Here is a 27,441-nt window from a genome sequence, read left to right as displayed (position 1 = left end):
CTTTGGCCGTATGACAAAGCAAAGCTTGTTCGGTGCAAGGTGCGAACTTTTCCTAGCTTGATCATTGCTCAAACATGGCAACTTTCCAGTCCTAAGAAAGGCTCTCAGAACCTCTTCTTGAGCTTGTGCAATTTCCAGACAAAAGTCAGCTGAAAGGAATGACAGGACTATGCAGCACTTTAAAGGCTAACAAGATGGTTTATTAGGTGATGAGCTTTTGCTCATCACCTAATAAACCATCTTGCTAGTCTTTAAAGTGCTGCATAGTCCTGTCCTTTGTTTCAGCTACACCAGACTAACACGGCTGCATCTCTATCACTAGTCAGACAAAAGTCAGATTCTCCTACAAATGTTAGAGTTTCACATGAAAGATGGTGTGAGGATGGTTCCCATGGATTGTCCAAAATATCTATTACTAAATAGCATATAGCAAGTTAAACAGAAAGTTTAATATACTAATTCGGAAGGTCTTAACCTTTGAAAGAATGAGATGCCAGCTGTTACTTCTAAATATTTTAATGTGCAATATTAAAACCAGCAACATTTCAAGTCAGTGCTTAAAAACCTATCGCTTCAAAATTACAACTGTAATCTCAATGGGAGCCCGACTGGCTAGAATTAAATGTTTAACGCCCAGGCCTGGTCTATATTACATCGGAAGGTCAAAGTAAGATATGCAACTTCATCTCTGTAAATTACAGAGCTGGAGTTGCCGTATCTTACGTCGCGTTTCTGTGCCGTCCACACAGTGGCAAATGCTTCCGCTGGCTTCCCTTACTCTTCGGGAGGAGCAAGAGTACCAATGCTGATGGGGTTCCCTTCTGAGTTTGACTTAGGGGGTCTATACTAGACCCACTAAATCGAACCCCAGAATATCAATTGTGGCAGTGGCGATCTTCCATGTAGTGTAGACAAGCCCCCACTGTTGATAAGGAGATTTAGTGCAACCTCCTAGCGGCAATGGAAGTGCTTTTTACAGTTTTACTAAAAATACTGGTGAGGCCACTTCTCTGGCAATCATTTTCGATGTGTATTATCCTTAAGCTCGCAGGTTGTGTTCTATTACTACACACAGCACTGATCTTAGTGTGTTAATACTCTGCCTTTCATTAGCACACCATCCCCGGCTACGTACAGACTTCAATATTTTTGCCTTTCTTAAACTACGCGCTCCAAGTGAGCTCAGCACCGAGAGGTGAACTTGTTGTAATAAACATACTTTGGTGTGCAGGACCGAGAGGCTACATCTCAAAAGTTCATCCTTTTGGTTTTAGACAACTCAAATGGCTAAATGTCCTATGTGACTGAGTCTCAGAACCATCACTTCTTCCTGCTGTGGTCAGTTTAGCGGCTTGCGTTCTACTACACGGAATGAATGTAATCTCGGATTCCGCGGAAGCCTTCTTCCCTTTTTAGAGTGGTTTCGGTATAACAGGAAATGTAATGTTTTGCATTTAGTTTCCTAACATGCTTTTTCTCTTGAGTCTGTGTCCCCTCCCTTCCTCATCCATATTAAGGCTCATTGTGCTTAAACTCTAAACGGGGGGGGGGGGGGGGGAAGGTATGTGGTGACTTTATGGGATCTGTCAACATGCAGCCAGGTTGCAATAGGTACATTTCACAAATACTTGCATAAATATGGGATTATAACAGTGCCGTGTCTATTGCTGCTTTCAAGCGGTGCAACAATGCCTCTGGGGGTGGGGACAGGGATTTAGGGTTCAGTTTCTTGAAATCCTCGTTAGCATTTAAGGATGTTAACACCTGCACAGCCCTCTTTAAATCAAACACAGCGTGCAGCATGCCCAGGGCGGAGGCAGCAGCCCGGTGAGTGTTCTTGGCTGAAGCTTCTTCGTCTAGAACGTGGTGTAAGACCGAAATCCTGTTTTCTGCGATCACCTTAAGGAAGTTGTAGAACTCCTTATAGTCTATGCCGGTGCACGATTTCATGATTACCTGAAGGGAGAAAAAAAAAAAACAGAACCCACATTGATCTTTGACTCCTTATTAATTACATGAGTAAGGATAGGTCTACACTGCCACCCTAATTCGAAATAGGGTGGCTAATGTAGGCGTTCGAAGTTGCAACTGAAGCCCGGGATTTAAATATCCCAGGCTTCATTTGCATCTTGCCGGGTGCCGCCATTTTTAAATCCCCCTTAGTGTGGACTCCGTGCCCGTGGCTACACGCGGCACGGAGTAGGCAGTTCGAATTAGGCTCTCTAATTAGGCACTAATTAGGCTCTCTAATTCGAACTACCGTTACTCCTCATGAAACGAGGTGTACCAGTAGTTCGAATTAGAGAGCCTAATTCGAACTACCTACTCCGTGCCGCGTGTAGCCGCGGGCATGGAGTCCGCACTAAGGGGGATTTAAAAACGGTGGTGCCCGGCAAGATGCAAATGAAGCCCGAGATATTTAAATCCCGGGCTTCATTTGCAACTTTGAATGCCTACTTTAGCCACCCTATTTCAAACTAGGGAGGCAGTGTAGACATACCCTGAGAGAGCTAAAAGGAAGGTGCCTGACCACGCCAATAAGCAGCTGAAAACACTTCTTGGTGTGTGAATCCTGTTTGTTATTTCCTGATGCCTAATAAAAGTAAAATACATTCACACGAAATCTCAATAGTCCCCATAAAACATTTCCAAAGGAGGGGGGCGCAAGCCATTCTGCCGCTCTACTCTGCACTAGTTAGGCCTCAGCTGGAGTACTGTGTCCAGTTCTGGGCGCCACATTTCAAGAAAGATGTGGAGAAATTGGAAAGGGTACAGAGAAGAGCGACAAGAATGATTAAAGGTCTAGAGAACATGACCTATGAAGCCAGGCTTCATGAACTGGGCCTGTTTAGTTTGGAAAAAAGAAGATTAAGGGGGGACATGATAGCGGTTTTCAAATATCTAAAAGGGTGTCACAAGGAAGAAGGAGAAAATTTGTTCCTCTTGGTTTCTGAGGACAGGACAAGGAGTAATGGGCTTAAAGTGCAGCAGGGGAGGTTTAGATTGGACATTAGGAAAAAATTCCTAACTGTCAGGGTGGTCAAATATTGGAATAAATTGCCAAGGGAGGTGGTGGAATCTCCCTCTCTGGAGATATTTAAGAACAGGTTAGCTAGACATCTGTCAGGGATGGTGTAGACGGAGCTTGGTCCTGCCTTTAGGGCGGGGGGCTGGACTCGATGACCTCTCGAGGTCCCTTCCAGTCCTATTATTCTATGATTCTAAGCCAGAGGGCGGGACACCGGCAGACACCAGTATGCTAGTGTGACGTGGCATCGTGACGTCATGGCCGGTGACTGCTGGATTCAAAAAGGCTCCGGCAGCCCCGCAAACTGGAAGGCAGAAGCCAGGTAGGGGAGGGGAAGGGGCTTGTGCTGAGGGGAGGGGGACAGGTCAGGAGAAAGGGGAAGGCACCAAGGGACAGGGTGCAGGAGAGACAAATGCCAGGGGGCCAAGTGGAGACACGCGTGGTATTTTTTGCTTGACAAAAATTTTTAGCCCCTGTGTTCGGTATTTTTTTGGGAGAGCATCCCTATTGGCGGCCCGCAGCTGTTTTCTTTGGAGTAATAGGGCCCTCGCCGCTTTCCGAGTTGTGCAGGCCTGCGGTAAACTCTTATAAGGCCAGTTCTACTGGCTGAGGTTTCTCTAGCTCAATGAGACAGATTTTATGATTTCCAGTAGAGAGCAATCTCGTGCAAGGATATACAATACCCAGCGTCTCCTATGAAACAAATAGCAAACCTACGTGGTATCGAAAGGTCTAGAAATGGAATTAGTGGGTGCAGATTAACACACCAACTTTCTTGAGTCATAGATTCTACACTTGCCTGGGGAAGCAAATAGGTGCATGCAGGAGCATATACACTAGGGATGTGAATGGGTAACTGGTTAGCAGGTGGTACTTACTGGGTAATGGTTAACAGGTGCCCAGGAGCAGCAGGTGGGTCTGGGAGTTTCTCCAGCAGGCTGGAGCGCACCCCAGCCCGAAATCCTCCTCAACCGGTTAACTGATTAAATGGGATTTTACATCCCTAACATACACTGAATGTTGCAGTGAGATAGATTACCCCTTAAATCTCTCTCACCTAAACTGGACTGGTCATTTTCCAGCTCATAATAAAGCCTGACTTCTTAATACAGAAACTTCAGGGGGTAGCCGAGTTAGTCTGTACAGGACAAACTTAAAAAACAACAAATGGTCTGGTAGCCCTTTATAGACTAAGAAAGCACGAAGATGATACAGAGCAGTGTGGAGTCTAATATCACTGAAATACACTGCATACAGGAGTTATCATAGAGCTCCGAGGAAATCTATACTCTGGGTGCAAGGAAAGGGGGCTCACCCCACTTAACTGATGGGGTGCTATACCTGGCATTGTAGGTGCCAGTCCTCCATAGTGTCTCTCCATTCGCTGATCTCCCGTTGCACGGCTGCTAATTCATCCTGCAGGAAGCTCCACATGATAGCGACGTTGCAACCATTCACCCAGTTGTGGTTGATGGAAATGGTGTCCTCCTGGAAGAACCCACAGAGTCTAGGTGGTTATTCATCTTAGCCTAGGAGCAGGCGGCGTGTGATGTCTCTGACCCCCTCACTGATTTCCACAAAGCTGGTGCCAGCCAGAGGAAATCCCTCACCTTGGAAAGGCATCTCTTGGCCTCAATTATCTTCGGTGACTACCTCTTTTAGAGCCCTTGCTGATCAAACTCTGCTTTCCCTATGCTCAGTCCTTCTCTCTGACACTTGGCAGTTACATCCACACCAGTGCCGGGCCCTACTGCAACCACATTTTTAATGTCCAGGCCTTTGACACTGAAGGACGCACTGTCTTTGGCAGCGTACGTTGGATGCTTGAGATCCCCCTGTGCCATTCACTCCGTTTCCTCCCAATGCAGGATACAGACGAGAATTCTGTATTTGACTTTATGTTCTAAATGATCAAGTGGCCAGGAGCGCCCTTTGCTAGGCATGAAAATGGGACCGGGTTAGTCCCTGCTGTAACTTCCAGATAGTTGTATCGTGCTCATTGCAAACATGAAAACAATGCATACGGCACAGAAATGATTCAACAGACTCTAGTCCCTATCACATGCCTATAGGAGAGCTTGAATCTCTAGTGACTCCAGAGACCAGGATGTGCACCAACGTCCAGCTAAACCCAAACATCACACAGATCTCTGTTACTCCCCCCCCGCCCTCCCCTCTAATCAGAAACTCCCAGTTTATTTTAAAAACTCTTATTCAAAACGCTCTTCCTGGTCTCTCTCATGCACTGGATCTCTATGGACACAAAAGTACTGAGTGTAGTGAGGTCCTGGCTTCTTAAAGTCCAATATAAACTTGTCCTTATGAGCTTTGATCCAGATCCTCTAAGGTATTTTGGCTCCTAACTTTCATTGAAACCAATACCTAAGTACCTTTGACTATATGAGTCTGTCTCTTTCCACTGCCTGCCTTTCCCTCATCACTCCTTATATTTTGCATGGTTTGCTGCAGCTGTGATTTCTAAATATGGGCCAAAACTAGAATTACATGTTTAGCAGAACTGCTGACATTTTGGTGGATTAAACAGAAGAGGGATTGAATAGACTTCCTACACTTTGATTTTGCAAAATCTAGAGGCCAATGCTTTGTGAAACCCAAACTAAACCTCCTGGGTCCAGCTTTAGAGTTTCTTCCCGGCAGTGACCAGGCTGAGAAATGCAACCTGTAACAGGACAGATTGGGAAACCAGTGAGAAACTGTAAATTGGTTTCCTTCCTGTTTTAGGATTTGCTAATGACTCAGCAGAACTTTGGTGCTTATTCAAAACCTTTTGATGTGCTAATAAATCATAGAAATGTGTCAGTCGAACACATTTAATCCTTCCGGTGAAAACTGAAACTAAAGTGATAGGAATGTAGCCGTGTTAGTCTGGTGTAGCTGAATCAAAAAACAGGACTATGTAGCACTTTAAAGACTAACAAGATGGTTTATTAGGTGATGAGCTTTTGTGGGCCAGACCCACTTCCTCAGATCAAGTAGTGGAAGAAAATTGTCACAACCATTTATACCAAAGGATACAATTAAATAAAATGAACACATATGAAAAGGACAAATCAAATTTCAGAACAGAAGGGAGATGGGGGAGGGGGGAGGTAAATAGGTAAATGTCTGTGAGCTAATGGTATTAGAGGTGATAATTGGGGAAGCTATCTTTGTAATGGGTAAGGTAATTAGATTCCTTGTTCAAACTCAGGCGTAAAGTGTCGAATTTAAGCATGAATGACAGTTCAGAGGATTCTCTTTCAAATGCAGTCTTAAAAGGTCTTTGAAGCAGGATGCAGGTAATTAAGTCGTTGAGACAATGTCCTATCTGGTTGAAATGGCAAGAAACTGTTTTTTCTTTGTGATCCTGTCTAATATCTGTTTTGTGGGCATTGATCTTTTGGCAAAGTGTCTGAGACTTTTGTCCAATGTACATAGCAGACGGACACTTTCAGGACACGGTAGCATAAATTATATTTCTGGATGGGCAGGAATATGTGTTCTTGATCTTATAACTTACTTGGTTAGGTCCAATAATGGTATCAGCAGAGTGAATATGTGGACAAAGCTGGCAACGGGGTTTGTTGCAAGGGAAGGTACCAGGGTTGGTATTAGTGTGGTATGTCCTGTGGTTGTTGGTAAGAATCATCTTGAGGTTTGGTGGTTGTCTATAGGAGACTATGGGTCTGTCTCCCAGAGCCTCTTGGAGTTTAGTATCCTATTCCAGTATAGGTTGTAGTTTATTGATAATGTGTTGGACAGGTTTAAGTTGGGGGCTGTAGGTGATGACAGGTGGTGTTCTATTGTTAGTTTTCTTGGGTCTGTCTTGAAGTAGTTGGTTTCTAGGTATTCGTCTGGCTCTTTCAATTTGCTTTTTTATTTCTCCGGGTGGGTAGCTGAGGTTTATAAATGCTTGGTAGAGATCCTGAAGTTTCTGGTCTCTGTCAGTGGGATTAGAGCAGATGCGGTTGTATTTTCATGTGTGTTCATTTTTTTAATTGTATCCTTTGGTATATATGGTTGTGACAATTTTCTTCCACTACTTGATCTGAGGAAGTGGGTCTGGCCCACGAAAGCTCATCCCCTAATAAACCATCTTGTTAGTCTTTAAAGTGCTACATAGTCCTGTTTTTTGAAACCAAAGTGGCACACTTTGGCCAAGGCTGCATTTTCTATTGCCTTGCCTCTTGCTTCTAATGTGTAAATATACTGATGATTCTGTGGCTGCATCTAGAAACTGAATCCTTTGCCATTGGTGTTACACAAGTCACTATTCAGTGCTTCAGGTACAACACTGGCCTGGTAACACTTGGGTTCACGCACTAACATTGTTCTGAGAGCGTATTTTCCATGGATTTTGACTGTCCCCTTCCTAGAAGCAGCTATGACTAGTTAGGGTAACTCTTCGGAAAGTTTTCAGGAAGCTAATTGACATAAACCCAAGCTGTCAATTATCTTACCAGGTTGTACACCTGATGGTGCCATCCACTAGGGATGAAGACTATCTCCCCTGCTTCCTGGATGATTTCAATAGGGGGGCAGCTTTGGGCATAGCGTGGGTAAACACGGCTGTCCTGAAGGGAAGGCGTAGTGATGTCGAAGGGCAAGTGACCATGCCGATCTCTAAGATTCTCCTCCTGCCTCGGGGGGAAAAGCAGCCATTTCTTTTTCCCGCAGATATTGGCAGACCAGCTGTAGGAGCGGAAGACGTCGGCGTGAAAAGGAGTCCTGTGGGCCAAGTCAAAGACTGAAGTATGTTTGGCACAAAAGGTGAACACATTGCAAACCAGGATAAAAGAAGAAAGACTGTGGGTATTTTTGGCTTCAGATGAGGGATGTAAGCGACTAGTCGACTCCCTGATGAGCATATGCTTATCCGATAGCCAACGAGCAACTTGACTAGTCGCTTCTAGGCATGTTAAATTTCGATGCATTCATTGAATAGTTGATGGGATTCCCACTGACTATTCGATTAGTCGATGAGGGCTAGCGTGGCGTTCCGCCTCTGAAATGTACAAGAGCCGCAGTGGGGACTCTTGTGCATTTCAAAGATTGAAACGCCACGTGAAACCCAGGGCCAATGGGGGACGCCTTGCTGGCCCCAGGCTCCATGCCGCACTTCTTCTTTGAAACAGACAAGAGCTCCTTTTCGCGGAGCTGGAGGGAAGTGGATTTTAAGCTCGCTCCCCGCAGCGTCCTGTCTTCTTCCCCCGCCTTACTGCCTGTTTCTGATAGAGGCAGCAAGGGAGGGAGGGTGCCACTAGTTGACTAGCATGTTGACTATCCGATAAGCTTGTTTATCAGATAGTCGACTAGTTGCTTACATCCCTAGTCGCTTCCCCCCTACACTGCCTTGCTGCTTGTATCGGGGGGAGCAGGAGCAGGTGCCGGGGGGAGCCGGCTTAAAAGCAGGTTCCCCGGAGCACCGTCTCCGTTGGGGGTGGGGGACAGGAGCACAGCAGGGAAATGGCGATGTTTCCACCTTTGACATGTAGCAAGAGTGGGGCTCTCACGACATTTCAAAAGCGGAACCATTATGGGGAGCATGGAGCAAGCAGAAGCCTCAAGCAGTCCCCTGCTCAGCCCATTCTCACAGCAGCATTTCCGCCTTTGAAATGTAGCAAGAGCCGGCAAGCGGAGGCACCCATATCAATCGATTAGTTGGTGGAAATTCCATCAACTATTCAATTAGCAAATGTAACACCCCTGCTTCCAATATACTGTCACAAATCAATCTGAACTGACGCAAGACTGTTGCTCTGTTTGCAATTGTCTTGCATAAAGAGCTAAGAAAGCACCCTGTTAATAGACTGGAGTGGTGAGAGTGGGGAAAATCAGTAATATCTCCTTGTCCAACACCCCATTTGTCTCTTTCAGTCTGAACCTCACGCTTCAAAGACAGCCGATTCTGCAGTTTGGCTGACGCTCAGACTGCAAGGGATGGTTTGTCACCAACAAACAGAAACATTTTAGATTCAGGCCCAGGCTCAGAATGGTATTTAGACTCCTTCTGCCATCAATGGAAGGTCTGAATTGAAACACTTTTGAGGCTCTGGGCCTTAGTGATTTCCATGTGAGAAGTGCTTACTTAACTCGTCAGCCCCCGGTGAGGATGTAGCTGGCACTGCAGGTTTGAAGAATTCCAACAGTGCTTCGGGGAGGCAAAGACAATGTGCTTTCACTGGAATGACTGGGAGTTCAATGACTGTGCTACCTAGACTCCCAGTCATGTAACAGCACCCCGCTGTGCTAGGTCCAATACAAACACACTTACTATCTCCGTAACACACCCAAGTTCTCTCTGGTTTTTTGCCCTCTGGACACACTGAGCTGGAGAACCGAATATGAATGACTAGATCTAAGTAGGGATGTGAACGACTAGTCGACTATCCGATAAGCAAAGAGCTGGGTTTTTAAAGGCTGCTTAAATACATTTAAAAGGCAGAGCCGCAGTGGGATTCGCTTCCAGGGCCGGGAGCTAACCCGACTGCAGCTCTCCTGCTTTTCGACTAGGGATGTTAAAAACAGATTCATCAACTAATCGAATAGTCGATGGAATTTCCATCAACTATTCGATCAGTCGATAAGGGCACTTCTGCTTTGAAATGTAGCAAGAGCCCGCCCGGCTGTTGCTACATTTCAAAGGCAAGAGAGCGGGGCAGCGTTCTGCCTTTGAAAGTACAAGAGCTTCTGCTGGGCTCTTGCTGATCAAGACAGCAAGAGGGGGGAAGCAACTAGTCAACTAGTGTGTCAATTGTCCGATAAACTTCTGCTTATCAGACAGTCGACTAATTACTTACATCCCTATTATCTACTAGTCGACTAAACTAAACTAAATGTAACATCCCTAGTTCTAACCTCTGTGCCCCCCCTTACCAGCTATGGTTGCAACCTTTAGTTCAGAGTTTGCCGCCCACACTCAGGCAAACCTACTCACTCCTTCTTCCTGTTGAGGACACAGGGTGGGGTCCTGCCGCAGCCAGGCTGCTCCCTTTTCCCAGCTCACTGTGTTTTCCACGGTTCTAGTCGTGAAACGAGACGTGGGACACACCAGGGCCGGCAGGCAGCATCCCACGGCCACATTTACTAGACATTTAACTTTGGGGTGGGAACCTTTTCAGGGTCGGGGGCCACTGACCCAAAGAAAAATCAGTTGAGGGCCGCACAAATGTGAATAGCAAAAAGAAAAAAAAAAAGAAAAAGAAAAACCCACCTCACTGATGTGGTCCCCGACTGAGAAGAACAGAGACACACCCTAGAGCCTAGCGGGGCCTGGGCGAGTAGATTTTGTGGGCCCCCTAGGTGCTGGGGTGGGGCCAAAAGTGAGGAGTTCAATGTGTGGGAGGGAGGCTGCCGGGAAACGGGCTTAAGGTCTGGGGAGGAGGGAGGGTGCAAGAGTGAGTCGGGGGTGGGAGGGTGCAGGAGTGGGCTGGGGTGGGAGGAAAGGTGCTCAGGGGGCTGAGTCGGAGACCGGGTGCAGGAGTGAAGTTGAAGTGTGAGATCTGGGCGGGAGGGGGGTGCAGGAGTAAGCTCCAGGTGGGGATCTGGGCGGGAGGGGGTGAAGGAGCCACTTCCTGCCCCCACCCACAAGTTGGATCCAGATCCGACTTACCCAGCTCTGGCCCGTGAGGCTTGGGGCTTCCTTCCTGCAGCTGGAAGCCGGTGCTGGTGCTCCAGCCCCGCGGTGGGGACTGTGGGGGGCCCGCAGTGCTGGAGCACCAGCTGCGGGGGAGGGATGCTTCTCAAGTCTCGGGGCTGGATCCAAGCAAGCCAGGGGCTGCATTCGACCCCCAGGCCTTAGGCTCCCCACCCGACTTAACTCATTTGTGCAACCTCAGCATCCCCATTCCCGTCTTCTCCTTCCCATCCCCTGCTGTGTTCAATTCCTCTCAGTCACATCGGGTCCCTCTTTAGGGCCACGTTCCCTGAGGGGAACAGGGCTGCCTTCTGTTTTACTGGTGTGGCCCTCAGCCCAGCAGGGACCCGACCCTGTAGCTTGGGTACTACAGTAATAATCGCTTACAACCGTGCACCAGAATGAAGAGAAAAAAAAAGTCACTTTACCATGAACCCTTAGGTCCCATGTAGACAAATCGATAATCATCCACGCCTCTGGCGTCCCAGTATTCATTGAGCCAGTCCGACGTGAAATAGATGGGGGTTGTATAAACATCTTCCGCCGGGAAAGCCCTTCGAAAGACAGAGCGTCGCGGTTAGGGTTCAGGGGAAAGAAACAATCGATTCATCCCAAACTCTGGCCAGGCGACTGCAGCGCTGTCTCATCCAGGCCATTGCCGCCTTGCTACGTCCCCTGCTACGAGTCACGTGACCCTCTTGGGGCGAGACTGAGAAGGCTTTGCAACACCTAACTTCTGGGGGGGCTGTTGCCTGACGGAATTCACAGCCCGATAGCAGGTGGTTAGGTGCTCTGTGCAATGCCTGGGAGGTCGGGCACCCCAAACACGGGATCAGCAGATGCCAGCTGCTGAGCAGGGAGCCACTTAAGCAAGCCAGGAGGAAATACTGAGTAGAGTGGGACCTACAGGAACCTACGTGCCTAGGGACTTTAGGCACTCACAGGGTCAGGTTTTACTGACCAGCAGGGATTTTGCGAGTGCCAATAACATCTCAATGTTGGATTGAGACATCTAAAAGAGCAGTGAGACTTAACCCCCCCTTGTCAAGATCGCCCTCAGCGCTGCACTTGGGCGCAAGCATTTTTCTGTCTCACAGGAGAGCTGTGAGGGGCAACTAAATTCCTCTCAGGAAACAAGGGGATGTCTAGACTACATGCCCCTGTCGTCAAAGGCATGTAAATTAGACTCCCCGACACAGTCAATGAAGCAGGGATTGAAATATCCCCGGCTTCACTAAAATAAAAACGGCTGCCGCGCTGTACCAGTTCAGCTGGTCGTCAGCACAGCGCGGCAGTCAAGACGCAGATCAGTCAACAGGGAACACCTTCATCGACCGCTCCCTTATGCCATGTGAAACGAGGTTTACAGGAGCGGTCGACAAAAGCTTCCCCTGTTGACCGATCCGCGTCTTGACTGCCGTGCTGTGCTGGCGATCAGCTGAGCCAGTACAACGCGGCGGCCATTTTTATTTTAATGAAGCCGGGGATATTTAAATCCCAGCTTCACTGACTATGTCGGGGAGTCTAATTTACATGCCTTTGGCGACAGAGGCGTGTAGTCTAGACATACCCCAAATATCCTCTCCGGTAAGAAATCAGCCCGACTAGTCAGTCATCTCACTTGGTTCACAGATTTGCCAAAGCCAAAGCTGGATTCATCGGAGGCTATTCAAAGGTGTTTGGCAGTGCTTCTCCAACTGTGGCCCACAGCACTTTGGCCAATATTAAGGTGCCGCCTCATTTCCAGCTGCTGCCACTTGTGAGAAATCACTGCCACATAGCTGGAGAATCAGTCCCGAACTTGCTCACAGAAAACTCGAATCACTCACAGAGCTCCTAGCTATGAGCAGAAGCCATTGAAGGCGCATGGAAGGCAAGAGCAGAGGGAGAGATGCACGATGGCTGGGTTGGGAAAGGAGAGGAGGGTGCATTTAGGCAGCATAGATGGGTCAGAGGAGGAACAGGGAAACTTGTGCATGGGGAGATAGGAACAGAGCAGATCAGAAGGGAAATTTAAATGAAGAGCAAAAAAATCCTCTTTTTTTATTTTAAAAAGGAAAGAGTGCTTATTGCTTTAAGAACCCATTAAAAAAGGTAAGGGTTTTACCTGACTAACCAAAGGCCAAAGTAAAAGCCAACAGACGATCACAAGAAGTATCGTGATGGGAAAGGAGGTGTCCAGGAGAAAGTCTCCCTATTAAGATGCAGTGCACACGACAAACACGTGTGAGAACTCTTTGGTGTGTGGCAGAGTTAGGTCAGGACAGTGCAAGAAAAGTATTTCAGTGGACAGCTGCCTTCAATCACACAACCGGGTGGCGAAAGATCAGTGTCACGGCAGTTTGCCGCTGTCTTATGGCATGCTGAGGATTCCAAAGGGCTCTCTTACCTGCACAAGTGCCAATCTTTGAGGTAAAGACACCCCCGGGGTGACTGGTAGTTTTTTTTAATGTATTCTTTCCAATAACTTATGTACTCCTTGAGAGGGATCTGTTCCTTTGGATTAGAATTGTATTCCTTGACATCACAGTTGGCAACTGGTACTACAGCCTTCCCTGAAATATAAACTTTTTGAGCCCATTGGGGAGCAGAATAATTGGTGCCAAAACTGTAATCTTACATATTTATCTTATGTCAGCATCTAGTATACAGGCCCTATCGTGCTAGGTGCTGTAGAAACATATAAAGGCAAGTCTCACTTTCCTGACACCTCCACTAAATCTTAGGTAAGTGTTATTCATGACATGATTTATGGAAGTGTTCACTGAATGAGGCATGTAGCAGTGACATTGCCACAAACGGCAGCAAAGCAAACTGCACTGGGAATGGGATATGGGTGATAGCCAAAACTCTGCTCTCACAGCATACAGAGAGATTTAGATATTCCAGAATAGTCAAAACGTGTTCCTTGCCTATCCACCCAACTTGGAGCGCACACGCCTGGGATCACTCACCTGTGTAAAGTTAAGGATTTTAAGTTTACGTGATAGGACTCTAAACAATTTCAGGTTTATTTTTAGACTAAATTAAAGCTTGGACTAGGGTGAAGGGGAAAAGTACAAACAAGGGTAGAAAATTGTGAATAGGGAAGTATTATTTACCCCTTCACATAGCAAAAGAACCAGGGGTCAGCCAATGAAATCAACAGGTAACAAGTTTGAAGGAAACGTAAGGAAGTATTTCCTCACATAATGCAACCAACCAGTGGAACTCACTGCCAGGGGATGTTGTGAAAGCCAACAGTATAACTGGGTTAGGAAAATAAAAATAGATACGTTCATAGAGGAAAGGTCCATCAGCGTATGTTAGCCAAGATGGTCTGGGATGAAGGTCTATACTCTAAGGCTGTGTCTACACTGGGCCACTTATTCCGGAAAAACTGTCACTTTTCCGGAATAAGCTGCGAGCTGTCTACACTGGCCCTTGAACTTCTGGAAAAGCAACGATGCTCTACTGTACAAAATCAGCTGGGCCGCGCGTTCCGCCGCTCTGCTGTCCTCCGCTCTGCTCCCCCTCCCCCTGATCTGCAGACCTGGGGGACGGGGAGCAGAGCAGAGCAAAGCCGTGGAGCCCAAGGGCAGCAGGATAGCCACGGCGGGTCTGGGCTGTCCCGCTGCCCCCCTGCTCCGCGGCTTTGCTCCGGAAGCCTGTGGTACAGCAGCTGGGGCGCTGCCGGTTGGTCCCGTAGCGCCGCTCTGGGCGCCACTGGACCAACCCAGCAGGATCCCAGCTGCCCTGCCCCAGGTGACCCCAAGTCAGCAGCTGCTGAAAATGACCAGTGGATGACTACAGGAAGCCCCTGCCCCGGGCTTCCTGGAATCACCCCGCTGATCAGTTTCAGCAGCAGCTGACTTGGGGATGCCTGGAGTTCTTAAGTTGACTCTGTATGTAAGGCAGAACTGGCGTCCAGCTCCAGCCACTGTTGAAACTGATCAGTTGCAGCAGCGCCTGAATCTGGGTTCCAGTTCCGACTTACATACAGATTCAACTTAAGAACAAACTACAGTCCCTAACTTGTATGTAACCCGGGGACTGCCTGTACTCGACTAGCAAATTAAATTAATTGCTACTTAACACCCCTCAAACTGGGTGGCTGGACCATTTTTATATCTTCTTATAACTGAATGTATCAACTGAAAGGCTCATCCTTTTAAGGCTCAGAGTGTATTTGTCATTTGCCAGAGGCCATATTGTTAGAAATTCTTTCACTTTTATCATTGATAGAATCATAGAACATTAGCACCGGAAGGGCCCTCGAGAGGTCATCGAGTCCAGTCCCCTGCCCTCCCGGCAGGACCAAGCACCGTCTAAATCAGGGGCGGGCAAAAGCCTCTCAGTGAGCCAGATGCAGCCCACCTAGGGCTTTGATCTGGCCAGTGAGGCAGTTTCAGGCCTCACCCCCTAGATCTTTGCCTCTGAGCAGGAGAGGGGAAGGAGCCCTTTAAATAGAAACAGTTGAAAGGGCTCGTCTCTGGCTCCCTAGCAACTCGCTAGAGGCATGGGGAGCTGCCAGCCCTTTCAGCTGTTCCTATGTAAAGGGTAGGCACCTTCCCTGCACCTGTCAGGCAATGTTTTGCCTAGCACTGCAGGGAACAGGAGAGCCCTTTAAACAGAAACAGCTGAGAGGGCTTGCAGCTCCCAGCTCCTCTAGCACACTGGGGGAGACGCAAGGGCTATGTCGACACTCACGGCTTCTTGCGCAAGTACGGCCATTCTTGCGCAAGAATCTGCAGTGTCTCCACACTGCCCGCCTGCTCTTGCACAAGGAAATTTACAGTACGGCGTGGTAAGAGGGGGCTCCTTGCGCAAGAGCTACGCTCTTTTTTGACAGGTCTGAGCCCTCTTGTGCAGGAGCTCTTGCGCAAGAGGGCAGTGTGGACGCTCAGCAGGGATTTCTTGCGCAAGGAAGCCCTATGGCTAAAATGGTCCATCAGAGCTTTCTTGCGCAAAAGCACAGCTCGCACATGGCAGTGTGGACGTTTTCTTGCGCAAGAGTTCTTGCACAAGAAGCCGCGAGTGTAGACATAGCCACGCTGTTTTTATTTACAGGACTCTCCTGTTCCTGGGGCTGCAAGGCAAGCATTGCCTGACAGGTGCAGGGAAGGCACAAGCCCTTTCAATAGAAGCATTTAAAAGGGCTGGCAGCTCCCCCAGCTTCTAACATGTTGCTAGGGAGCCAGAGACGCGAGCTCTTTCAACTGCTTCTATTTAAAGGGCTTGTTTGCTGGGTGGCTGCATTGCCTCGCAGCCACCCGACAGGCACAAGCCTGTTAAACAGAAGCAACTGAAAAGAGCTCACAGCTCTGTCCCACTGATCGAGCTGCCCAAAGGCGCGAGCCCTTTCAACTGCTTCTATTCAAAGGGCTTGTGCATGCCGGGCAGCTGCCAGGCAACAGGTTAGAAGTGGGGGGCAGGAGCTGTAAGAAATCTAAGCCTCCACCCCAGACAACTCTGGGAGGAGGCTAACCCCTGGCACCCTCCCCTCTGCTCCAGGTCCCGTCCATTGGCCAGAAGTTAGGGGGGTAGGAACCCCAGGGCAAGCAAAGTTCCCAGTAGGGTAGCTCTCAATACCACCTCTTCCGCCCCAGGTCCCACAGCATCATCTTGCCCAGGAGCACAGCAGAAAAAATATGGTTTGGGCTGGTTAATGGTTTTAGTTAATGAGTGTCTTTTAACGAATTAAAAAAGCACATACACATACCATTCATTTCACTAAATAAATATTCTAATTGAAAAAAAAAGATCATTTGTGTCCTGAAGTGCTCCTATGTTTCAAGGCGTTTCAAAAACATAGTTAATCACTGAAAATTGTAGCTGCTTCCTTCAAGAAGTAGCTTTAAATGCCCAATAACCTATCTCATTACAACTGGTTTTGATAAAAATATCTAGATGCCATTTTTATAGTCAAGTGTGGGAATCTTTTTGTAACTCATGAAACTGAATATCCTTAATGTGGGTGGGAGGAAAAACAGGGACACTGATACTATTTCATGGAATCATAGGTCTGGAAAGGGCCTCAAAGTCCTTTAGTTTAGTTCCCTGCACTCATGACAGGACTAAGTATTAATTTTCAGTGCCCTATGTTTAGTATTAGTGTTGTTATTATAAATGTTACAAGTTTTCTCAAAATGTTAAGAGTTATTATTACAAATTTTACAAGTGTTGCCTTCTATGATAATCTTTGGATAATGTTGTATGCAGTTAAGTATTATTAAAATTGAATTACTTTGTTGTGTAAAAACCATAGTGGCATTTTTTTACAGCACATGGCCCGCCCCTTCTGCCCGAGGCCCCGCCCCTTCCAGGTTGGCTCATGGACACTTCTGAAATTTGTGACGTGGCCTCCCTTAAAAAATTATTGCCCACCCATGATCTAGATCATCGCTGATAGATATCTATCTAGCCTGCTTTTTAAAATCTCCAATGATAGAGATTCGACAACCTCCATAGGCAATTTATTCCAGTGTTTCACCACCCTGACAATTAGGCAGATTTTCATATTAAATGGCATATTAAAAACTTAATTCACTTACCAAAATGCTGCAGTAGGTAATCAAAGTTAGGTTTCCCATCCTGAGTCACCCAATTCCTCCTGCTGCCCCAGCCCTCAGTGAATTTAGCTGAGAAAACACAGGGGTGGTTGGGAATCAGATAGTCCCTGAAAAAATCGGAGTAACTGAACGATTCTACCTTTTCAATATAGTCAACATGTCCTTGGGGCAGGCTGACTGCTACATGAGATGCACTGCTGTAGTCATGAAAGAACGCAGTGGAACAGGCAAATGCTGCTCTGTCCATTCAGATTATATAACTTTCCTGGTACTTGGTCGAGAAGATGTGATCAGACAATATATTAAGTTAGGTTAAAATAAATAGCTGTACATTAATCTGAGTGGATCTTTCAAATGTATAAAAATTAACTCACAGTTAAAAAAAATCCAATTCCAAAATACAGATAAAATCTTGCAGGAAAAGCTTTGTTCTTTTGTGTTTCAACATGCAGGGTTAGAAATGTCCTTTAATGTTGCTTCAATTGTTTATGGCCACCTTGATCGAATGGCTACATTACAAACAAATCACAGTAACCAAAGACTATATTCCTTGTAGATCTCTTTCATGTCAGTGGCAGATAGTCTAGTTACGTGTCCATATTAAATTATTTCCATGCTTTCGCTTAGCATTCTCCGTGGGTCGCAGAAGAGAACAGCCACTTGCCTGTTTCTAGAAATAAACAGCAGACATGTTCATTTCAGTGGGGTCTCTCTCCAGCTCGGGGAACAAAAAGAAAAGCTTCTATTGCAAGCAAAAAATAAAACGTGTCCTGTTCTAAGATTGCCAGATGCGACAGAAAACATTAAGCAGGATAGTTTGAAAAGGTCAGGTCCTTCAGGGATCGAGCTGAGCTCCTGCATTCATGTCATATACTCTGCACTGCTTGGGATGCTGCATACAGACAGGCAGCTCCCAATCATTAAAAAATAATGAGGTGGTTGAGTGGTAACAAGGACTGATAGCAGCCATGCCTGGGGGAGGAGAGGAAAGTGAAGGAAGAGACGTTCCTGGAACCCCAAACTCCTCTTAACCCCAGCAGAGGGAAACCCAAGAGCCTGAAATGTATCCCTGGAGTCCTCCACGAGACTCCAGCTGACAAGAAGGGAGGGTCCCCAGGAAAGGAGGGGGACCCAGAGTCCCGTCTCAGGAGCGTGGGAGGGGGCCGGGCTCCCCACTATGGGCATGGGATGGGGGGGGCTCCCGCCATGGGGGGATGAGGAGACCCGAGAGGGGGAGGGTCTGGGATCGCAGGGAGGCAGAGTGAGGGGCCCCATGGGGGGCAGGATTCCTGCTGGGGGGTGAAGGTTCTGGGGGGGCAGGGTTCCTGCTGGGGGTGTGTGAAGGCTCTGGGGTTGGGGGGCAGGGTTCCTGCTGGGGGTGTGTGAAGGTTCTGGGGTGGGGGGGCAGGGTTCCCGCTGGGGGGGGTGAAGGTTCTGGGGTGGGGGGCAGGGTTCCCGCTGGGGGGGGTGAAGGCTCGGGGCGGGGGGGCAGGGGTTCCCGCTGGGGGGGGGGGTGAAGGCTCTGGGGTGGGGGGGCAGGGTTCCCGCTGGGGGGGGGGTGAAGGCTCTGGGGCGGGGGGGCAGGGTTCCCGCTGGGGGGGGTGAAGGCTCTGGGGTGGGGGGGCAGGGCTCCCGCTGGGGGGGGGAAGGTTCTGGGGGGGGCAGGGTTCCGGCTGGGGGGGAAGGTTCTGGGGGGGGCAGGGTTCCGGCTGAGGGGGGGGAAGGTTTTGGGGGGGGGGCAGGGTTCCGGCTGGGGGGGGTGAAGGCTCTGGGGTGGGGGGGCAGGGCTCCCGCTGGGGGGGGGAAGGTTCTGGGGGGGGGCAGGGTTCCGGCTGGGGGGGGTGAAGGCTCTGGGGTGGGGGGGCAGGGCTCCCGCTGGGGGGGGGTGAAGGTTCTGGGGTGGAGGGCAGGGTTCCCGCTGGGGGGGGTGAAGGCTCTGGGGTGGGGGGGCAGGGTTCCCGCTGGGGGGGGTGAAGGTTCTGGGGTGGGGGGGCAGGGTTCCCGCTGGGGGGGTGAAGGCTCTGGGGTGGGGGGGGCAGGGTTCCCGCTGGGGGGGTGAAGGCTCTGGGGTGGGGGGGCAGGGTTCCCGCTGGGGGGAAGGTTCTGGGGGGGGGGCAGGGTTCCCGCTGGGGGGGGTGAAGGTTCTGGGGGGGGGGCAGGGTTCCCACTGGGGGGGGTGAAGGCTCTGGGGTGGGGGGGCAGGGTTCCCGCTGGGGGGGGTGAAGGCTCTGGGGTGGGGGGCAGGGTTCCCACGGGGGGGTGAAGGCTCTGGGGTGGGGGGGCAGGGTTCCCGCTGGGGGGTGAAGGCTCTGGGGTGGGGGGGCAGGGTTCCCGCTGGGGGGGGTGAAGGCTCTGGGGTGGGGGGGGCAGGGTTCCCGCTGGGGGGGGGGGTGAAGGCTCTGGGGTGGGGGGGGCAGGGTTCCCGCTGGGGGGGGTGAAGGCTCTGGGGTGGGGGGGCAGGGTTCCCGCTGGGGGGTGAAGGCTCTGGGGTGGGGGGGCAGGGTTCCCGCTGGGGGGGGTGAAGGCTCTGGGGTGGGGGGGCAGGGTTCCCACTGGGGGGGGGGTGAAGGCTCTGGGGTGGGGGGCAGGGTTCCCGCTGGGGGGGGGGTGAAGGCTCTGGGGTGGGGGGGCAGGGTTCCCGCTGGGGGGTGAAGGCTCTGGGGTGGGGGGGCAGGGTTCCCGCTGGGGGGTGAAGGCTCTGGGGTGGGTGGGCAGGGTTCCCGCTGGGGGGGTGAAGGCTCTGGGGTGGGGGGGCAGGGTTCCCGCTGGGGGTGAAGGCTCTGGGGTGGGGGGCAGGGTTCCCGCTGGGGGGTGAAGGCTCTGGGGTGGGGGGGCAGGGTTCCCGCTGGGGGGTGAAGGCTCTGGGGTGGGGGGGCAGGGTTCCCGCTGGGGGGGGGTGAAGGCTCTGGGGTGGGGGGGCATGGTTCCCGCTGGGGGGTGGGGGTGAAGGCTCTGGGGTGGGGGGGCAGGGTTCCCGCTGGGGGGGGTGAAGGCTCTGGGGTGGGGGGGCAGGGTTCCCGCTGGGGGGGTGAAGGCTCTGGGGTGGGGGGGCAGGGTTCCCGCTGGGGGGGGGTGAAGGCTCTGGGGTGGGGGGGCATGGTTCCCGCTGGGGGGTGGGGGTGAAGGCTCTGGGGTGGGGGGGGCAGGGTTCCCGCTGGGGGGGTGAAGGCTCTGGGGTGGGGGGGGGGGGCAGGGTTCCCGCTGGGGGGGGTGAAGGCTCTGGGGTGGGGGGGCAGGGTTCCGGCTGGGGGGGGTGAAGGCTCTGGGGTGGGGGGGCATGGTTCCCGCTGGGGGGGTGGGGGTGAAGGCTCTGGGGTGGGGGGGGGCAGGGTTCCCGCTGGGGGGGGGTGAAGGCTCTGGGGTGGGGGGGGCAGGGTTCCCGCTGGGGGGGGTGAAGGCTCTGGGGTGGGGGGGCAGGGTTCCGGCTGGGGGGGGTGAAGGCTCTGGGGTGGGGGGGGCAGGGTTCCCGCTGGGGGGGGTGAAGGCTCTGGGGTGGGGGGGCAGGGTTCCCGCTGGGGGGGTGAAGGCTCTGGGGTGGGGGGGCAGGGTTCCCGCTGGGGGGGGGGTGAAGGCTCTGGGGTGGGGGGGCAGGGTTCCCGCTGGGGGGGTGAAGGCTCTGGGGTGGGGGGGCAGGGTTCCGGCTGGGGGGGGTGAAGGCTCTGGGGTGGGGGGGGCAGGGTTCCCGCTGGGGGGTGAAGGCTCTGGGGTGGGGGGGCAGGGTTCCCGCTGGGGGGTCCGGTCTCCCCGCTAAGGGGGGGGCGGGGATGTGACGCTCCAGCTCGGGGGGGGGGGAGGGGCCCCAGGACGGGACGGGGTCCCCACGCCAACCGGTCACGCACCCTGGGCTCGCCGCCACCCGGACGCATTACGGCGCCGCACCCGGCGCGTGACCCTGGCTCGCGGGGAAAGCGACCGGAAGTGTGTGGGGGATGGGGCAGAGGCGGGCGCGGGGCACCTGCTCTGCGCCTGCGCCGGGCGAACTGTCTCGGGGAGGCCGGAACCCTGAGCGCGGCGTCGCACGTTCCCGGGGGGAGAGACGTTGGGGGAGAACAAAGGGAGGGCGGCTCCGCCAATGGGAGAGCGCGGCGGGCGCAGGCGCGGAAGGCCCAAGCGGGGTAGCTGGCGCCGAGCGTCCCAGCACCTTCCCCTGGGGGAGGTGAGTCATTCCCGGCCGGTGGGGGGAGGGGCGAGCGCCCCCGTCCTCGCTGGGGCCACGGGGGAGGGGCCCTTCGTGTGTGGGGGGACCCCAGGGCGGGGGGAGGGGCACAGTGTGGGGGGGGGGGCGAATTAGGAGGGGTGGCGAGGTGTGGGGTTCCCTAGGCGGGGGGGGGCGAGGTGGGGGTACCCCTGGGTGGGGGGGAGGGGTGGCGGAGTGTGGGGTTCCCTAGGCGGGGGGGGCGAGGTGGGGGTACCCCTGGGTGGGGGGGAGGGGTGGCGGAGTGTGGGGTTCCCTAGGCGGGGGGGGGGCGAGGTGGGGGTACCCCTGGGTGGGGGGGAGGGGTGGCGGAGTGTGGGGTTCCCTAGGCGGGGGGGGCGAGGTGGGGGTACCCCTGGGTGGGGGGAGGGGTGGCGGAGTGTGGGGTTCCCTAGGCGGGGGGAGGGGTGGCGGTGTGTGGGGTTCCCTAGGCGGGGGGGTGAGGGGTGGGGCACCCCTGGGTGGGGGGAGGGGTGGAGGTGTGTGGGGGTTCCCTAGGTGGGGTTCGAGGTGTGGGGCAGCCCTAGGTGGGGGGAGGGGTGGCGGAGTGTGGGGTTCCCTAGGCGGGGGGGGGGGCAAGGTGTGGGGCACTCCTTGGCCGGGGGAGGGGTGGCGGAGTGTGGGGTTCCCTAGGTGGGGTTCGAGGGGTGGGGGGAGGGGTTGCGGAGTGTGGGGTTCCCTAGGTGGGGGGGGCAAGGTGTGGGACATCCTAGGTGGTGGGGTGTGGTCGAGTGTGGGGGGACCCCTGGGTGGGCGGCGGGGGCTGCTGCAGAGGCAGGACGCTGCCGTGAAGGCCCCCTGGGGTACTGCTGACTTGAGGTGTCGGTGTCAAGCATTTCAGACTAGCTCATCCATCCGTGATACAAACTTGGGCAGAAATATCAAACCTCAGTGAAGCCAGAAACAAATTTGCGGTTCCAAGAATGGGCTAAAATAGGAGCCAGTGACTAAAGATCAGTCATCTTTGGAAATGCTGATACGTTTGTTTCCAGGGGTGAGGGGGATAATTCCCCAGAAAGGAGAAGAGTGGGATGCTGTCGTGGTGGAGATGGGATGGGGAAGGCACACTGAAAGAGGATGATAAACTATTCAGGCATTAACAGTGTGATGTAACCGCATGTGTAGAAGCATGATGTCACAGATGGGAAAATTAGTCACACTTGTTATTTACATAATGCTTTTCAGGCAGTGATCTCAGTGCATTTTACAAATGAGGGCAAAAGCTCTGTCACCTCAGCAGAAACTGAATCAGAGAAAGATTAAGGCAGTGGTCACCAACCAGTAGATCTTGGAGCCTGACAGGTGATCCTGACTGGTCTGGCCAAGAGGCTATCAAGTGCTGGCACTTCAGTTGCCTCTCCCCCTATTGCTGTACACCTCCTGCCCTTTGCCTTAGACCTGCTTCCCTCTTCCCCCCCCCCCACCCCCCAGTCTCCTGCTTGCAGTACAGAGCAGGAGAGGGAGGGGAGAGGGTGCTGTCAGGGTGCCTCCCTCCCACCCTGTAGTCTGTCTCCACAGAACGGAGGTTGGGGTGGGGGGGAGACAACAGGGCTTAGGGTGGAGGGAGTTTGCTGGGGGGTGAGCCTGCCTTAGCCCCATTGCACCACCACCCAGGAACCACCTGAGGTAAACAGTGTCCAACTGGAGCCAGCTCTGAATCCCTGCCCCAGTCGTGAACTCCCTCTGCCCCAGCCCTGAGCCCCCCAAATCCTAACTCCCTCCCAAAACCTGCACCCCAACTCCCTGCCCCAAGCTCAGTTCAGAGCCCCTTTCACACTCCAAATCCATTAGCTCAAGACCAGAACCTGTGCCCCAACCTTCTGCCCCTGCTTGGTGAAAGGGAGGGAAGATGGGGAAGGGAGGGAGGACAGAGCAGTGGCGGGGTCTCAGAGAAGGGACATGAAGGAGGTGCGGTACGGGTATTTTAGTCTGAGGTAGCTCTTATATTGCACTTAAATTAAAAAAATTGTGCTTAAAAAGGTTGGAGACCAGTGGCTTAAGGCATATGCCTAATAAGGATATTAAGTATTGGGTAATTGACTAATTGAATAGTTGATGCGTTTTTGCTTATCGGATAGTGGACTAGTCCTTCACATCCCTAATACCGAAGTCTATATAGTGATGCTGGTGGCAAAGCTAGAAATACCTTCCAGGTATCTTGACTCCCAGATCCTATCCCTGGGATCACACAGACTCCTTTGCAACTGGATATTGTGGAATATCACTTTTGGTTCTGGATGCTACACTGCTAGAAAAATATAAATACATTGGTAGGCGTACAGAAAAGAACAGTAAAACTAATTGGGAGGCCAGGAAAGATTGAAAGGGGGAAATGTGACTTGGTTAAGCGATGATTAAAAGATTGGGGAGAGACCTGATGATGCACAGATATTTAAAGGATTAAAACAGGAGAATGGAGTGGAAGCTAGTGTGATACCTGGCAATATAACTAGGAGTAATAGAATGAAGGTAAAAAAGGGGGGGAACTTACTCTGAATCCAAGCAACAATGGGATGTGTTAGACTGTGGAATATTGTCCTTGAGTAAAAGTTAGATGTGCCATTGCTTGGGATATTTAAAACTAGACTTACAAGACACTAGCAAATACAGCATCACAGGATCCCTCTCCTGTCATCTGCCTCCAGACAAACAGAGGCTAGGGACACCATTCCTACCTATCCTGGCTAATATACATGGATTGACCTAACATCCATGAATTTATGTAGCTCTTTTTGGGACCCTGTTAAAGTCCTAGTATTCACAACATCCTCTGGCAAGGAGTTCCACAGGTAGACTGTGTGCTGTATGAAGAAAAACATCCTTTTGTTTGTTTTAAACCAGCTACCTATTAATCCCCAATCTTGAACTGGAACCCCACCTTGCAGGGTGCTGTACAAACAGAGCAAAAAGGAGGTCTTTGCCCCAAGAGCTTACAGTTCAAGTATTAGACAAAAGACAACAGATTGATATAGATAGATGGAGTAGTACAAGGAAACAGTGGGACAGTAGTGTCTAGATGGACTACAGAGAGAGGATGAGGAAAGGGGGATGAACACACCATGTATGTTCCATATTTTTGGGAGGTGGAGTGGGTTTAATTAGGAGGGGATGGGTTATGGAAAGAAAAGGGAAAGGCACCAGGGAGAAGTGGGTAGGAAAGGCAGGAATGGAATGAAGCTGAGTGAAGAGATGGGTGTTTACCTACACTAGAAATGCTGCCGCAGCACAGTATAGCGATGGAAGGACTGTAATGAATCCACCTCTCAGAAAGATGGTAGCTAAGTTAATGGAAGAATTCTTCTGTTGTCCTAGCGGTGGCTACAGGGCCTTAGGTTGGCATAACTACATTACACAGGCTTTGACATTTTTCACAGGCCTGAATGATGTAGTTAAGCTGACTCAGCTGTAGTGTAGACCAGGCCTCTGAGGGAAGAGGGTGAAGTAAACAGCCCCTCTGCACAGGTCAGTGGTTTTGACAGGAATGCTTTGACTGCCTCTCCTTGCACTATGTGAAATCTCTGGCTAGCTTGGGAATCTTCTCTGCAAATCACATTTTTCGGGGAGGGCAAGCACTGCTTAGGGGTTATGTGGGGGGGAGGGGGTGTTTTGTCTCTGCTGCGGAGTTCTGGGCCAGGGGAATCGGGGGAAAGAGTGTCCAAAGTCTCTGTAATCACAACTCACCACTGGCATAGCCACTGCAAGCAATAGTTTATATATGTAAACGTTCTGCTCCACCTATGTTTAATTCCTTCCCTTCAGCATTCCATCCTCTGCTTTTTTTTGGGGAGGGAGGGGGCTATAAGGGCGAGGGAGGCAGGATTGGGAAGAGGACAGGTCTCACCCCCTGTGCTAATCAAGCTTCTTGAAGTCTTGATTTCAACTATGTGTGATATTAAATAGTTGCCACATGTTGTGCCTTTCATGGTTTTGTTGTTGAATAAAGTGGTTCCCGACTGACTAGTTTATATACCATTTACATTTCTAAAGTACTTGGGGATCCCCGAAACAAAAAAGTTAAGATGATTATGAAGCATATGCAATAGCTTTGGAAAATTAGTTGCTGAAGTCACAGTTAGTAATAGATTCTTGCTTGTGTACTCTGTCCTCAAACACAAAGTGAACTGACGAGCAAGGTGAAGAATGTTTAGCCTTCAGGTGAGTCAAGTCATGTGACCCAAGCGTATGTGGCCTTTGTAAATCCCCAGTAGTTGATGGTTTTCTTCTGCTGGTGAGAGAGAAGTTTCATCAGGTGTCTGCTTTATGTCAGAAGTTTATTCTTTTTTATTAGTGTCTTTATTCCTAATCTTTAGGCTTTTTCTTTTTTGGTGTCAGGTGTAGTAGGCTTTTGCTCTTTTCTGCAGTTCATTTATATTTTGCTTGGGCATTAAGAAAGAGCAAACAAACAAAAAACCAAACTGCTATCTTGAATGCAAAGGACAGACTTACAAGGATGCTACCTGAGGCTACCTGAGAATCCTGAACCTGTGGACGGAGGTAGAGAACTTGATATATTCTATTTATTATTCCAATTATGGTGACATGGTTGCAACGCTATAGTTTAAATTGCATCCGAGATTTCAGTTTAATCCTGTATAGGGGTGTAACATCCTGGTTAAGAAGTTAACTGTTTAAACGGATTATTCACTGGTTAACAATGATCCCCGTAGCATGGGGCTGCTCCAGTCCAGCTGGGCCTGCTGCACCATGGGCTGCTCCAGCCAGGTCGGGCCAAGCCTGCCGCACCATCAGTGGCAGGAAGCTTCCAGCCCTGGGGCCCTGCTGCTGGATCTCAGCCCCGCTGGGGCAGCCTTCCACTTACAGGTGCTCCCGGGCACCAGTTAACTGGTACCCAGTAAGCATCACCTGGGTTCACAACTGTAGTCAATGCAAGAGGTGTGTATGAATGCATGTGCTTAGATATACAAGGTCTGGTGACAAGATGTAACGTGGAAAGGAGAAAGACAGAGACCATAAAGCAAGAAGATGGTTAATTTTTTGTCTTGTGGGAATTTTCAGGAATTCTAATACAAGAGGAAGCAGATCACAGTTGAAGTCAAACTAGTCATTCGTATCACAGCATAAATTGCTGTCTATATTAATCTCCTTTTGGAGGCTACACAGTGTAAATAATCTAATCTTCCATTACTTACAGCAAATAGAGCACCAGAGCACCTTACGACTGTGTTGCAACACTGAGGATCTGTGATTTTTATGATGATTCATCAAAGACTTCATAAGATAATTAATGCAGGAGCATTTGAATCATTGTTATTCAGTGCCTGCTCACAGAGTAATACAGTAAGGAACACGATGTGGCTGTTATGTAACTTGTGGAATGTATAAACTCTTACCATGTGAGCATTGACATTCTGGGGAGTGTAAACAAATTAGAGGAACAATATAGGTCACAGGGCAAAAGGAGGAGGAGATGGTCCAAGTGATTTTGGAAACTTTGTCTCCTGCTCTCTTTTTCCACCAGGCACACATGCACTAAAGTTATGATTCCATCTTTGGGTTTTAGACATAAGCAAGCCACCCTTCCAGGATATGATTGAATTGGAGTCCCTTGCTGGACTTACAGATAGCACCATAGCATTGTTGATTATTCATAGTATGGAATCATCAAGTGACATCAAAAATTGCCAGTTGAGTTTGGGCAGTCGCTGGATGCAGAGGAGGTGTGACGTTTCCAACATTCAGCAGCTGAAATGTTTTTTTTTCACTCCACACAGATTGGAACATTGTTGGGTCTCTCAGTGTCTCCTCCACAAAGCTTCTTCCCACACTTCTGCCCCTTATTGCCTGGCTTGAGGCCATATGTGTGTTCAGAAAGCTACAGCAACAAAGAAAATGCAACAAAATGTAAACAGCTTCCCTCGTCCCTAGTCTAGAGCTCTTTGAAGGCCTGAGTAACATCCATCCCATTTTGTTGTGTGCCTTATACTCCAGCAGGACATATTTGTGATTGATTTATTTTTGGGGGCATAGAATAAATTGTAAGCATCATAATGAAAGCTGTATTATGCTCGTG

At 50.7% G+C, this 27,441-nt stretch overlaps 2 protein-coding genes across 6 annotated transcripts in view; one reads left to right on the top strand and one right to left on the bottom strand.

Annotated features, from left to right (window-relative positions):
• Positions 1 to 1,547: 1,547 nt before the first annotated feature.
• On the bottom strand, positions 1,548 to 21,165 carry JMJD4 (jumonji domain containing 4). 2 transcript variants are annotated; one of them, XM_075922963.2, is made up of 7 exons: positions 21,055 to 21,165; positions 17,198 to 17,885; positions 13,054 to 13,219; positions 11,093 to 11,218; positions 7,489 to 7,756; positions 4,370 to 4,516; positions 1,548 to 1,956 (listed from the first exon to the last, which is right to left on the bottom strand). In XM_075922963.2, the coding sequence occupies exons 2-7, from the start codon at positions 17,460 to 17,462 to the stop codon at positions 1,645 to 1,647; spliced, it is 1,284 nt and encodes a 427-aa protein (XP_075779078.2). In that variant the 5' UTR covers positions 17,463 to 17,885; positions 21,055 to 21,165; the 3' UTR covers positions 1,548 to 1,644. The 2 variants fall into 2 exon arrangements, with proteins under 2 accessions (XP_075779078.2, XP_075779079.2); XM_075922964.2 differs by having other exon boundaries at positions 17,198 to 18,187; positions 21,055 to 21,126.
• A 59-nt stretch (positions 21,166 to 21,224) lies between these two features.
• Positions 21,225 to 27,441, top strand: part of SNAP47 (synaptosome associated protein 47) — a 32,963-nt gene continuing 26,746 nt past the window's right edge. Inside the window, exon 1 of one of the 4 annotated variants that reach the window (XM_075922965.2) lies at positions 21,225 to 21,371. The gene's annotated coding sequence lies outside the window, so the exon portion shown is untranslated. Of the gene's footprint in view, positions 21,372 to 22,185; positions 22,713 to 25,879; positions 25,905 to 25,995; positions 26,709 to 27,441 lie in introns of those variants that run through there. The other 3 variants (XM_025188081.3, XM_089776842.1, XM_075922966.2) reach the window with 3 other exon arrangements.

Source organism: Pelodiscus sinensis, chromosome 2 (assembly GCF_052426305.1).
Source record: "Pelodiscus sinensis isolate ZL-2025 chromosome 2, ASM5242630v1, whole genome shotgun sequence".
Classification (NCBI taxonomy): Eukaryota; Metazoa; Chordata; order Testudines; family Trionychidae; genus Pelodiscus; species Pelodiscus sinensis.
The sequence above is the reverse complement of the archived record's forward strand: the minus strand, read 5'-3'. Positions and strand labels throughout refer to the sequence as shown.

Bases quoted from the DNA above. Each gene is read 5' to 3' on its own strand.
- JMJD4 (XM_075922963.2), bottom strand. From the start codon at position 17,462: ATGGACAGAGCAGCATTTGCCTGTTCCACTGCGTTCTTTCATGACTAC. The intron at 13,220-17,197 runs GTAAGTGAATTA...TTTATATTTCAG, and splicing joins TTACCTACTGCAGCATTTTG to GGAAGGCTGTAGTACCAGTT. The intron at 4,517-7,488 runs GTAAGATAATTG...GGGTTCTTCCAG, and splicing joins ACCATCAGGTGTACAACCTG to GAGGACACCATTTCCATCAA.